This window comes from Brugia malayi (genome assembly GCF_000002995.4).
Source record: "Brugia malayi strain FR3 genome assembly, contig: Bm_v4_Chr2_contig_001, whole genome shotgun sequence".
NCBI lineage: Eukaryota > Metazoa > Nematoda > Chromadorea > Rhabditida > Onchocercidae > Brugia > Brugia malayi.
Window position 1 is genome coordinate 10,375,024 of NW_025062476.1, and position 15,119 is coordinate 10,390,142.

Consider the following 15,119-nt stretch of genomic DNA (forward strand, 5'->3'; position numbering starts at 1 on the left):
GCTTCTTTGGCACAATTATATTACTTCATTCCTAATGTATGAGGAGGAATATTATACGATAAAATTTTCTAAGCCATGCCAAATGTACCTTACTTATACCTAGACAGGCAGCTAACCCAACTTGTCACAACGCCTAATCAAATATCACAAATGCCTGCCACAACAAATAACTGGAATTAAAAAACTATTGAGTTATCTGCCAATAATTGAAATTAAAATCTCAGAACATCACTATGAATGTCTCGCTGTGAAAATTATAATGTTGCGAGCATTGGTTGTTAATTCCTACGCCCAAATTTTTGAATTTCTGAAAATGTTTTGAATTTAAAAGTTCATCAATGTCAAAATAGAAGTAGATAATGGTGAGCAGTTAACTTGACTGATTAGTTTAATTACTTTTTGATATTCTAAAGTATAAATCTTACAACTTGTACATCTTGACTTACTCTATGTATTACTTTGCAGTTTCATGCAGAAATGACCGAACAGGTTTTGCCAGTGTGTTATTTATGGATTATAGTTACGATAATCTTCAAAAATTTGCTTCTTATGAAAGACTAACATAACATTAAGCGAACAATGAAGTTAACTCTAATCTACCCAATTGAAATTCTTACAAAGCATTCTCCTTGGTTTGCTGCATGATTATATTACAATGCTCTATGGAATCAGCCATGATGATCATAATTTAGGAAATTTTGTTCAACCATCTTCTATTTATAGTTATTGGTTGGATCAATCATTTAAAATTGAAATAATTTCAAAATTATTATCATCTAATTGAGAGTCATTGCATGTTAACCCTTTGATGAAAAGTAGTATTAGAAAGGAACTGATAAATATGAGAGATATGATGCTTCCTTGCAGAATCACTATAATAAGAAGAGCTGTATGAGTGATGACAATAACAGTAATAGTAATAATAAATAACGGAAATAATATTAATAAATAATGATAATAGTAGTAAGAATAGAAAAGAGCACATAACAGTAGTAAGAAATGATGAATACAAGCATAGCAATGATTTAATTAACACAAAATATAAAGCGTCATTTAAATGATAATTTCAAGTAAGAAATAATCAGCCATTATTCTGTCATTATTGCTTCTTCCTTCATTGTCTTCCATTGTGTTGCGTAATTTTCATTATGTGGCAATATATATATATATATTTCCGGTGTCACTCTTACAACCTTTTGTGCATTTTGCCGCTTCGTTTAACGTTTAACCATAACTATTACATCAGTGGTGATCATTTGATTCCAGTTTGAAGGACGTTAAGCGACATTTAACATTTATTTCATCCCGCTCTGGTAGTATGCATTTGAAAATCTTGTTTAGTAATTCCAATGGCGAATAGTCAAGGAAACATTGGCCAAATCACCATTATCGTTATCATCATTATTACTATCATCATCATTATTATTACCATCATCATCATCATCATCATTATCATTATCATTGATGATTCAAATTAATTTGAATGACTGATTTCCGCATTTCTTTTTTATTAAGCTTCATTGCTTAAACTACATCAGTAATAACTGAAACTGTTTTTATCATAAACTTACTATAATGTTTCTTCAGCACTAGTGAACTTATAATGAAACAATTGTAGAAATAAATAAATAATTTTAAAACTGTTAAGTATTTTAATTGAAAGAAATGGAATTGTATAGATTGAGTACTGGAATAACTGAAATGTTTTAAAATTTATTCATTTTCATCTCATCTATAATAATATTCTGGATCATCATACAAAGATAAGGTATTGCATATATATTCCTATTTTCATCATCCTAATATTTCTTGAAAATATTTGTAATGCCGAAGTGAAATACAGGGAAGGTATTGCAAAGAACACTGTCGTCTTTTAATAATTTAATAATAATTATTTATCTTTATATGATGATCCAGAATATTATTATAGCTGATCCGTTTTTCCGCATTTCTCTTAATATCACTTATTCTATGCCACAATTTCTAGCAGCGTAAATAGTAACACAATATTTTCCCTGACTTTCTTTTTCTTCTTGAATTGTTTCATTGCAGGGGAAAGTTTGCATGCGATGAAAAACGGGAAGGGAACGAAATTTTTATGGTCAGCCTTCAGTGTCACCGCCTCCGTTTCTCCGTTTTCTTATAGCATATAATGATTTTCATCCGTTTCACTATTTAACATAAATGATTTTTATAAGGAATTGTTTAAATTAAAGAAAATGGATGCATTGGGGAACTAATGGTTCGGGTACCCGAAGACAAGGATAGGGAAGAATAAGAAATGAGGGTGGCAATTAAAACAAGTTCTCTGTCTTTCCTTTTACAGCTCGAATGAAATCAACCGATCGCCTAATCACCACTTCTTTGCTCCCCCGCTCCTAACTTGGGCCGCTAACACCCTCCAGCTACTACTACTTCCAAAAATCAGAGCAATCATAAAGTTATCAATAAAAACACACACACACACACACGCATATATATGTATATATACAATATGTTATTATAATCTAGTAATAATAATAATAATAACAATAATAATAACAACAATGATATAATAATAATAATAATAATAATAATAATAATAATAATAATAATAATAATAATAATAATAATAATATCAATAATAATAACAACAGTGATAATGATAATAATAGTAAGTAATAATAATATGTACATAATATTATATATGATAACGCAGATGTATATATCATATACATGTATATAAATGTACGACCGAATACGTCATTTTATGTCCATTGGAAAGTGGGGATTGTCGTAGATTGTCGTATGACCGAAGGCATTCAGCGGCGATCATCTCTCTCTTCCTGTCTACTCCCGCCTTCTCTTTAATGAATTTTTAATTTTTATTTAAACTGCATAACCATTCTTGGGTGGCTTCTTTTCTCTTAACAATTATAATCCTCATCTTGACAGTGACAGTGCATAATTTATCTCGCACTTTTTATGTTACATTTTGGAAGTTACATAGGTCAAACGTATCCATATGACACCTTGGTAAAACATGTTTATCACTTTTTAGTTTCCCATTATCTTATCTATCAATTTGCCAAGCAAACTTGTCTTTTTTAATAATCGTTATCAAAGAAAAAAATTATAATGAGTAAACAACAAATTATCTTTCTTGCTAAAATTTCATATTTTTTAAAATTTAATTTGATAAAATGATAAGCTGAAATTAATTCCTAGTCCTAAAAATTGTGATTATTAAATTAGAACGAAAATATTGCATCTCAGATTTCATGAGATGACATTGTTTGAACAACTTATCCTATTGTTATAAAATTTCTCCACTCATCATATTTTCTCACAAAGTAATATCCCTTTACATTCAACCAATAAACTGCAATTGCTGAAAAATTTTTTATAAGACAATTATATTATTATTTTATTTGTTGTGCAAATGCTCATTTTATCATTTTTTTTTCAATTAATATCTATTTTGATTATGAATGTTCGTCAAATTAGAAAGAAATTTTATCAAAATTACATACAATTTTCACTTACTTTTGAATGTAATTTCTTTTTGTCATCTTTTCTGGAAAAGAAAAAAAAAAAAACTTTGTATTTCAATTATTTCATCTTTCATGCAAGCAAGAAGTTAAACGAAGTAATAAAAACATATGTGAAGATCTAATCTTTACTTGTGACTAAAATAATGATTTTAACTTCTTGATTCATCTTCATAATATATAAACAACAAACTATATTGTTGATAATAATTAATCACATGGTTAAATTGTTCTCCTCTTATCATCTCATCATTCTATCATCCAGTATTATGAAAGTTTAAGAATGATAGTTCAAACAATCTTGTCGATTTCCTAATTAGCTTAAAAAATTCTTTTTAATTATATAATCACATTTAAAATTACAATATGATTTTATTAAAAGTAATGAATGTTCGTTAATATGCCGCATAAAAGAAATAGAAAAAAAGAAAAAAAAAATGCATAGTTCATCCCATTTGTATAAACGATTCATAAAACAGGATCGGTGCCAGTAATGAGATTTCGATTTATGTATGGCATCGAATTGAGGTGTTGTTATTTTGTCGGAGTTACTACATCAGTGCAACATGAAATTTCTTCGGGGAATGTACAAACACATGGAGGGAGATATATCTTTAAGCGAATAAACACGAATTTAAAAAATTCCATAGTTTGACCTCTTTAAAAAACCATCCAGTTCATTCATATTTCTTCATTTACTACTCACTGCAGCAATGTTTTTTCATCAATAATTGTTATTCTATCATTTTGAACTTTCATAAAATTTTGTTCAGTCTTTTTTTAAATTCATAAAAATCCGTCTAAGTCGTTTAATTTTCACTTTTTGTCTTTAATTTTAAATGCAAATAATATTTTAATTTTATTTCTTGCTCTAACCAGGCGATTACTTCATTAAAATGTAAATCATAATCTAATTTTTGCCAGTTTTAACTATATTAAAATATTAGATTGAAATTTGCAAGAAAAATTTGTAGAAAAAAAAATGTAACAGTCTAAAATTTTTGAATTTTAATTTTTAAACTTTTGAAATTTTTTCTAGGGTATGGTAACTAATAAGTGGGGAAGTACAAACACATTAATGTTCTTAGCAAAATTATAAACTAATCTAAAATGTTTGAAATTACTTTTAAATGTAGCATTTTTTTAGAAGAAGGAAATGAGAAATTAAAGGTTTTACTGAATAAGAATGAAAATTTAGGAAATAATTACCCATGAAAATTGGAGCATTCATCTTACTTTTTCCTTTTTTTTTTGTTCCAAGTTCATACCTTATTTTGTGTTTTAATAAATATACGAAATTTTAACAGAAATGAAAATCATTTAGGAGTTGAGAATGTATGAAATAAAATGGACTGTGATCGTCTGAAGGTCATCAACGTCCATTCATTTCATCCGTTCATTTCTCTTTCTTCCATGAAATAATTTTAGGCGGTTTTAAAATTCATCGGACAAAGTATCCGAATAAAAAACAGGAAATCAATCTTCCGCCTAATGTTTTCTTCTTACATTTTGTCAATGTCGTTTTTTTTGATTAAATGTTAAACAAATTTATTATTCCATTAAATGCGTAGCAAAATTTGTTGAATTCGTTATTTTGTTCCTTCGTAAATTTTGATATATCATTTCAGTTTAACATAGCAAACAGATCTTCATTTCTTCATCAAATGGATAGAACAACAAACTTTACGTCAATTCTCTCTTTAACATCTAATAATTCCCCCTTTCTCAGTTATTATTTTCATGTGTAACTATATTACGTTGAGTTTTTTTTTTTTTTTTTTTTTTCACTTAAATTACAATATTTTCAGTCTAATGGTTAAGTAATGGAAAGATTTCGGATTTTTGTCGAAAATAAGGCACAACAAATTTTTTACAAGACCGGATTACATATCGCACGAAGACCAAAAACTTTCTTATTTTCAATGTAAGTTTTATTTGCAGTTAATTATGAGATAATTTTGTTATAAAATCTCGCAGATTGCAGAAGCAATTTTTATATGTAAAATTCAAAACCGATGAGTTTTTTTTTTGCAATGCATTTGAACTGCATTACAAATCTTACAATAATGATTTCCGAAAGTTTGATATTATTTGATCTAATATCTTTGAATCTATCAATAAATTGAAAATAATATTCAATTTGACATCAGTGTCATTTTTCCTACTTTTCTAACACAGTTGAATCGTGGAATTTATAAGCGATTACCGAATTAATCTATTTGTTTAAAATTTCAACGAAAAAAAGAAAAAGGAAAGAAAAAAAATAAGCAATATTTTGAATTCATTCAGCATAATAACACAAATTAAAATGACACTAAATTATTTTATATAACTAAGCAAAACAAAAGAAAAGAAAAAGTAAAAAACTGGTATTTTGGAAGAAAGTTTTAATTATATGGAAGAAGATTAAGGTATATGTTTTGATTTCAACATTATTATTACAATATCTTGCAACTTGTTTCTAACCTTATTTCTCCTTTTTCTTCGTTAAAGCTTACTTTGAAAGATTATTTACAAAACTTTTATCAAATTAAAACTGGATTATCATCAATTGATGCTTATGAATGCCTTAATCAATATATTCGTACTCAATAGTTCACAATTGCAAGAAGTTACTTGCATTTAAAAATGAGAGAAGAAAAAATTGTGCTTTTAAATTTCCTATAGAATATAGTTGCACTTTTTTAGTTAATAATATTTGAATTGTTAGAAAAAAATGCATGAAACATTTGCAGTATTTAACAAATTATCGAAAAAACTGAAAGAGCGGAGATTTTGGCTTTTTTAGAGATTGTTTTTAGTAACTCATTCATAAAAGCACTTTTAAATTTACAAATGAAATCTATAAAACGAGAATAGATAATAACTGAAAGAGGGAAATTATAAATTGATTACGGTACTAAGTGTGAATACTGTCACTTTCAGTTGTGATCGTAACTTTGACCATACCCAATTAGAAAATTTACAGAAAAGAATACTGCATCATTTATATGACAAAATTTTTTTTACAAAGATAATTTATTAAATAAATTATAAAAATAAAATGATTAATTTAGTAATAAAAGAATTAATGAGTGGAACAGGAATGAATGGAATGGCAAAAAAAAAAAAAAAGAAAAGTCAACAATAAATTACGACATCCTGTAGGAGGGAGCTTTTTTCTCTGACAGTATGAAATGAGATTTATGCAAAAAATTTACGATTATAAAGATTTAAATTTCAAACAATTAATGATTCTAATTGCTTTTCTTCTTTTATCTGCCTCAGTCCAATATATCTCTTCTTCGTTGTCATATAATATTAGTATTACTTAAATCGTGACACATAATCGATCGTGTGTTTATGAAAAAATTGACCATCTTTTCTTTTTGAAAATTTCCAATTATTTCTCACTGTTATCAGAGATTGTCTTTAAAATATAGATCGAGAAGTTTCTTGATCCAATTTGCATTATTAATTCTTGCTACAAATTACTAATCTCGTTGTAGCTGAATGATATCTCTGATAAAATGACACATAACTGATTTTCTAATTCTAGTGATTGTTTTGATAAAATGTAACTCATAAAGTATATTTCATTGAGTTATGATTATCGAATATTTTCTTTTAGATTATTATCGACAGCTTTGTTAGCAACAGGTGCGGTGAATTTTCATGAACATAATAATGTCCGTGAAGACTTCAGTGCAGATGATTCACCGTCACGATATGAATATGCGGTCACGGAAGATTTCTTCCGAAATTTCGGGTCACCCTTTCATGTAGTGGTAGCTATGAAAGCTGCTGATGGTGGATCATTGTTAAGACCTAAGTATGTCTTAAGTCTTATCAAGATAATCAATAGATAATTTCCTATCCAAAATGCGATCAATGAGAGAAATAAAGGAGTGCGAATTAAATATAAAATATTATCTAGTATTATAATTTCTAACATAGCCATATTGTTTGAAACAATTATTATCAAATATTTTGAATCAGAACTTTTTTTAGATAATGAGTTAATTTATTTCTTCACGCTAATTTTCATGTTCCAAGATCTTTCAAAGATAGATTTTCAGTCTCCATTGTTTAGACAGAAATCTAAAATTAAAATTTAAATAAAAGTGGGTAAAATAATTTAGTATATTCATTTTTTCTTAATTTTAAGTGTTATTGTTATCGTAGTATTAAAATTAAAGATATTTGGATAAAGTGATTGAGACAGAAGATTATTTGCAATCCAAACTCAGCGTTTCATTCGATGGACGACAGATTACTTACTCAGACTTTTGCGAATCTTACTGTGAAACAAGTGATGTTGTGAGCATTTTTTTGAACATGTACAGAGAAGTTCATATCAGGTAGGATTTCATCCTTCTCATCGTTTTCCCTTCCAATGTGATAAATTATTTTCATTAAAATTTTAAATTCACTACTTTAGGAAAAAAGGAAATGTGAAATTAACATATCCATCGATGGATGTATTCGGTAATCGAATATATTTAGCCAATAATATTTTCCAAGTGGAACTTAACAACAAGTTAGTTGTTTAGTGATTTAAAATAATCAATAGTATTAAAATCATTTGAAATGGTAATAATCAGTGATGGTGATAATAATAGTAAGGTAGAAGATGCAGTGTCTTTATCATTAACTTTTACTTCTTCAGTTGGGATTGGTAATGTTGAATTTGAAGATGTTTCGATTATAAACGACCTTAAATTCAAAACTTTTAGTTCAGTAAGATGTATCAAAAGGAATTTCTTCTTACCCATTCTGCAGAAAAAGAAAATGCCTTTCTGCAAAATTATCTTGAGAAAAACTATTTAAATGAATCTGATGCTTTTTTATAACCATCATATTCCTTCAATTATGACTGTAATAATAAGAAATGATATTCAAGAAAATATTGAAATGGAAGCATCTAATTTCTAACACCAATCATAATTAGGTTGTGACTGGTCTGTGGCTTTTATTAGGAAGATAAAAATTAATTCGTACTAAATTATTATAAATATGACTAGTTAATTGTTATTGTCCTACTGTGATCTTCTCATCGTCTAAAATTTAATTTGAAGATCTCACATAATCGAAGGTTGTCGAATGATAGCAATTAACTTTCAAGCAATTCAAAAGAATGCTTCAAGTGTGGAAATAATGAATCGTTGGGAGCATGAGGTGTTCATTTTTTCCGAAAGTACTAAAAATGATTCGTTGATCCGAGTCTATGCTACATCTGAAGGCTTAGTCAGCAAAGAAGTTCGTCGGACAGGTTTGCATATCAAAATTTTGTTTAAAGATTTACTACAAAAGATTCAGTTTACAAATTTTAAAAAATGGGAAATTTTATGATAAGTAAGAAGACCTTCAAAATTTCAAATTCAAACAAATTGAGTAATTCAAAAATTTGTATTTCAACGTACAATATTTATAAGCAAATAGGTTGATTTTATGGTTGATTTTACATTTAATGTCTTACTTTATCTTACCTTATCAAAATCCATCCATTTCAGGTTTACAAGCATTACCCTTTATTACTGTGTCCTTTGTTGCGGTATTATTATTCACAGTAATAACATCATTGAAAAAGGATCCGATAACCAGTAAACCGTGGGAAGCAGCATTTGGTGTCTTCTGTCCCATTCTTTCGCTTGTCGCATCTTTTGGACTACTATTCTGGGTGTGTAAATTTCATTGTTGAATTGAAATATTCAATAGGAAAAGACGAAATGATTTAGAAGGGAAATACAAATTTTTAGTGTTGTAAAAAAAAAAAAAAAAAACGATAAATTTTTCATCAAAAGTAAGTGACTGTTTGACTGTTATAAATAGAAAAGAATAATAAAATGTCCCTTTTCATATCAAGGAAAATTTAAAAAGTCAGATAAATGTTTTAAGATCAAGAGATTATATCAACTTATAAATCTGTAATCTCACGAAACTATTCATTATCATATCAATATACAGAGCAAGAGATGAAACGATCGATCTGATCATTATCTCTATATGCTAATATTTTATCAGTGGACAATTGAGTAGCGTTTCATTGAATGTAAATAATTAGCAGTGATGAAATTTTCAGTGTAACTTTCCGTTCCTACCGATTGTCTGCGTGATACCATTTCTGGTATTAGCAATTGGTGTCGACGATGTGTTCATCTTCCTTCACTGCTATCATCAAACTGATCCAAGACTTCCTGTTGAGGAACGAATTGGTAAAATGCTTGCTGAGGCTGGGCCATCCATAACGATCACCTCTCTCACCAATTTCCTATCATTTGCCATTAGTATTTTCACTCCAACTCCAGCTATACAGGTATTACTCATGATTAGTTCAAAGGTCATGGATTCAGACAAACGTTTCACGAGGAACTTTCTGTTATGAAATCTTTTCTCTATAATTTCTCCCAAGACGATAAAATTTATGAAATGATTTTCTTCTGCAGATATTCAGTGCATATATAAGTGTTGCGGTAGTATTTGATTACACTTACCAAATTTTCTTATATTCCGCAATTTTGACGTTTGGAGCGCATCGTGAAAAAAAACGTTTGCATGCATTCATTCCATGTATGTCAATTGCTGAAACTGAGAAGGTTTATTTTTAATATTTTAAAATTTCTATTTTCAAACGGTTAGCCTTTTGGGTAATATAAATTGACAAAACTTGACAACTTCAAGCTTGATTTTGAAGTTTTTGTAATTTTCTACCGGTCTAAGACTCCGTTTATTCTTAATTTTTTGGCTACCATTGACGAAAGCAAGAAGCTCAACATTCGTGTTTTTGTGATGTCTGATAATGGTAGTAATGATGATGACAATAATATAATTAATGACAACAATGATAATGATAATGATTAACAAAATAATGATAATAATAATGCCAATAATGATTAGTAATAATAAATAATAATAAATTCACTTCTGATCATAAAAACAATTGTGAATATTGATTGATTTGCTAACGATATTACCATTATTTCATATCGATAATAATCGTTAAACCGTCTAATTTATTACCATTACAGTAAACGTATTTACATAGTTTCTTACATTAAAATTCATAACTATCATTCATGATAGTGGCAACAATAATTACTATTGTTTATAAAGGATTTAACTATATTAATAGCAATAACAATAAGGAAAATGTCTTTTCAGCGATCGGTTAAAACTCAGTCCGATATTTCTGGAACATTGGAAGAATTGATGAATAATTTTGTAGATTTATGGGTAAACATAGCAATGAGTAATATCACACGAATAATTGTTGCTTGCTTTATGATTGTTTATTGCATTGTTGCTACACACGGAGTTATGCAAATTAAAGTATAATTTTCATCTAATTTATCAATGTTCTTTTTTCTTTTTCAAAAAACGATAAGTACGTTTACAATTTTTATGTGCCTTATTTATATGACTGAATTAAGTTAAAATATTTATTGTATAAAGCAATTTTTATCTAAAGATTACTTTATACTTATATTTATTGCTTCAATGTTTTTTTTTTTTTTTTTTTTTTTTTTTTTTTAATAATACAAAAGAGCTAAAAATAAAAGATCATTTCTTTTATATACCTCCATATTTTAAATAGTTCCTTTAATTTAGCTAGTTTTTTCTTCATATTTAAATCTTGTTATTATAAAAAATTTCATTTTAAATTTTGCAGTAAAATTCACAAAAGATTAAAAAAACTTATTGCTCTTTATATTATCAAAAGTTTTAAATTTACAGGTTGGATTAACATCCGAAAAATTATTCTCATATGATTCACCATTATTACCATTCGTAAAATTACAAACCGAAATTATTTTCAAAGAAGGTGGCCAGGTAAGTAGCATTGTTGTACCTCAGTGGTTAGGATTTTTCATAATTCTTAACTTCAAATTAGCAGGTCAATTTTCTGAACTCTGTCGGCTAACTTCATTTTTCTTTGGATTTTTTTTTGTGTCATCATTTTAATTTGTGCTAGTTTACTGTACCATTAAAAATTTTAACCTTTACACTTATCTTAGTCTTATTACTCTTAAATCAGTTTATAAGATAAAAGGAATTCTAATTTTGAGATTCATAAAAATTTGGATATTTTATGATTGACATTATTTTTTATCATTTAGGTTGCAAGTTTGATTCTTTATTAAAGATTTTAATTAACACTGGCATATTATTTAAATATATCATTTTGATAATACCAGTCAGTGATTTTTAAAAAAAATCAAGAAATATGAAAACATTTCAAAATTGATTGCAGGTTGCTGTATTTGTAAATAATCCGGGTGATATGCGGAAACCAGAAATAATTCCGGAAGTAATGAGACTTGTTAATGATTTCGAGCACGCTACAGGAAGCATCGGTTCTGCCAGTACTCACTTATGGTTTATTCCGTATTTGTCATATGTAGGAATACAGGTATGCCAAAGAAACATTATTTCTTTATTTCCTGCAGTAATTCTGCATTTCTTCGCCGATATCTTTTATGTGCATTCAGATTTTTTGCACAATATCGCAGATTTTGCAAATTACACTTCGAATTTTTAATTTTATGAAAAAAAGAGTAAAAATATAGAAGAGAAAGCGAATCAGTTTCTTTACTTATTACTTTGCAAGAAAACAATGAGCATTTCATCCTATTTACAGGAACGTGGTGAAATTGGTTTCAAATATAAATATTTACCAGAATTTATGAAATTACGTGAATATCACAGTTGGAATTCATTTGTCAATCTTGGAGCAACTGAGTAAATTCTTGTGATAAATTGTTGATAAATGAAGTTATGATAATAATGCAAATGACAATGAACTGGTTATGCTGACTAGTCCATACTATCAATCTCATTTATCTTTCATACTATCAATCTTATCAACGATTTTTCTAACATATTTTTGTAGTGATTGTATGAATGAAAAACCAACTTGTTTACAAAAATTCTTCTTCTCAACGGGTTTTCGAAATGCTGTGCAATGGTCGGAGCGTTTACAACTGCTGCAGGAATGGCGTGATATTGCTGCTCATTATTCGAAATTTAATGTTTCAATTTATGAACCTTTCAGTATGTATGCAGATCAGGTATTCTATTGCTTTGAAATTATCTCAGATTTTTATGAATGAGAAAATAATTGATGAATATAATGATTTAGATTTAATTGATTTATTAAAATGAAAAGAGATTATTGTAGTGATTTAGAAATCAATTCAAATCTTAAAATAAAATCAAAATTGATTTATAAATTAATCTTGTGTTATTTTAATTTTAAAATTAATATGAAAAATTGACTCTATTTAATGTGATGCAATTAACATTTAATGTATTTTAAATGAATTAATTAAAAATTGAATAGGAAGCAAAAACTTTCTCAATGATTAATTAATTAATCTATAAGAATGAATTGTATCATTTTAGCTCCTTACAATAGTTCCGGTGACAAAGTCTACTGTGATATTTGCATTTGTTGTTATGGCACTTGTACTGACCACTTTCACACCTTCTATAACAACAATCGTTTCATCCACTCTTTCAATCCTATCAATCAATTTGGGAGTCCTCGGATCACTGACATATTGGAATATCGATCTTGATCCTATTTCAATGGCCACTATATTAATGGCCATTGGCTTCTCTGTGGATTTCATTGCTCACATCACATTTCATTATTATAAAGGCCAAACAAAGGTAATTGTTAAGTGATGGAACGATTATAATTGATAGACTTATCTTTTCATTCCTAAAACAGCCAATTACTTTAAGGGTAAACATGAACGTTTGAAGCATGCCTTGAAATCGATAGCATGGCCTATGACACAGGCCGGTATATCAACTATATTATGTCTGTGCGTCCTTGGTGTAATCCAAGCTTATATGGTGAAGGTTTTCGTTAAAGTAGTAATAATAGTCGTCGTGCTTGGCCTTCTCCATGGTCTCATTATTTTACCTGTTGTCTTTGGTGCAATACCATTGAGGAAACGAATTGTTACTGATATTGACAAAGTATCACCAAGTTCAGCTCTTCAAAAGGTTCATTTCTTATTATTTTTCCTTCCAAAATTATACAGTCAACTCATATTTTATGACTTTTTAATCAAAGTGCTGGAAATTTTTAAATGCTTTAAATATAATTAATTAAATTCATCATAATTAAATTAACACTAATAACGATAGAAGTAAAAATTTATGTATGAAACTACAACAAAGAATCGTACAAAAAAAACTGAGAGAAAAAATTAGCGAAAATTTTACTCGAATTTTTCATTTTATTATTTCTATCTCAATTTTGAACAATTTTGCATTGATTTCAGAATCATACAATACGAATAGCTGTACCAGCAGCAACACCAATAACAACCAGAAGAAATGAGCTAGAAAAACAAATTTCGGCGGGTCCACGTTATCATGATTCGAGGGGTTAAAATCACTTAATTTTTTCTCTAATTTAAGTATTTAAGTGCAATTACTTAACAAAAAGTAACAGACAAAGAGGCATTATTGTTCTTTAAGAAAAAAATGGAATCGTTTCTAGCATCTAAAATTATTTTTTATTTAATAAGTAAGTATAAATAAACTTTAATAAACAATACTCACTCTCGTATCACATCTAATTTCAGCTAGTTAGCACATAGCTTAATTTTTAAAAGTACGTCAATTAAAACTGATGTTTTGCAGTCCTGGAGCATTTTTATTTCGAGAAAAATTTTTGCTATGCATAATACTACACACTCCATATTTTTAAAAAAGTTTTTCTAACAGTATTGCTTAGAAGCTTAATTAATAAGAGACAGATGAATGGTAATAGTGAATTTTGTGTAATATTATTTGTTCTTATTAATATAATTAATTATTATTAATAAATCAACCTCAGCAAAATGATTGCCCGTATAATTAGAGAAACTTTAATGAAGTACTATTTTAGCAGTATTTATTTTATCGGTACTATTGAATTAGAAGATTTTGAAGAAACACAGTGTATTTGTTTGCCTGTTCAAAATTACTATTTTTAAAATTCTTCAAATTTGACAAATTCATTTTTCATCAGTACCAAGAATACAAGATACCGTAATATGACATAATCATATAGTAATCTAACGTACTTTATCATTTTTTGCTGAAGCAACTTAAGATTGAAACTTTTCTTTATTTGTATTTTTGCAGCAACTATATATTTTCATCTTTTTTTTTTTTTTCTTATTGCCTATGTATATATAAGAAGAAGCTCTAAGTGTTTTCTTTTATTTTAACATCATAAAAGTCATAAATATCATAGAGTTACTCAGTATCCCGCGAGATTTGGGGTTTAATTTCTATTTATATTATAAATAAGTAAAAGTAAACCTTAAATGAGCAAAAATTAAAGTGAGCTAATTCTAAATAAATTTTTACGCATAAATTATATGAATCAAACATTTCTATAAATCATTTTATTGCTCAAACTCGAGATATCATTCATAAAAATAAATCAATATAATGGTAATCTTTGGACTAACTGATCTGAGCAAAGACATTAACTGCGATTTTATATTCTCTCAATCATATGATTTTTCATTGAATCATAGAGTACTTTTGAATGAAAAACAAAAAAAAGACAGGAAATCTTGGATGGTATTCCATTTCCTTTCT

The 15,119-nt window shown here is 27.7% G+C and overlaps 1 protein-coding gene across 2 annotated transcripts; it reads left to right on the forward strand.

Annotated features, from left to right (window-relative positions):
- Positions 1–5,353: 5,353 nt before the first annotated feature.
- Bma-ptr-18 (Patched family protein) lies at positions 5,354–13,915 on the forward strand (the record flags this gene model as incomplete). 2 transcript variants are annotated; one of them, XM_001896566.2, is made up of 16 exons in its annotated part: positions 5,354–5,454; positions 7,141–7,341; positions 7,709–7,870; positions 7,951–8,049; positions 8,588–8,781; positions 9,023–9,189; positions 9,592–9,825; positions 9,956–10,105; positions 10,671–10,838; positions 11,244–11,339; positions 11,761–11,919; positions 12,148–12,248; positions 12,400–12,577; positions 12,912–13,181; positions 13,257–13,523; positions 13,805–13,915. In XM_001896566.2, the coding sequence occupies 16 exons, from the start codon at positions 5,354–5,356 to the stop codon at positions 13,913–13,915; spliced, it is 2,658 nt and encodes an 885-aa protein (XP_001896601.2). The 2 variants fall into 2 exon arrangements, with proteins under 2 accessions (XP_001896601.2, XP_042935087.1); XM_043079153.1 differs by lacking the exons at positions 5,354–5,454; positions 7,141–7,341; positions 7,709–7,870; ... (9 more) ...; positions 12,400–12,577; positions 12,912–13,181 and having other exon boundaries at positions 13,305–13,523.
- Between the last annotated feature and the right edge of the window lie 1,204 nt (positions 13,916–15,119).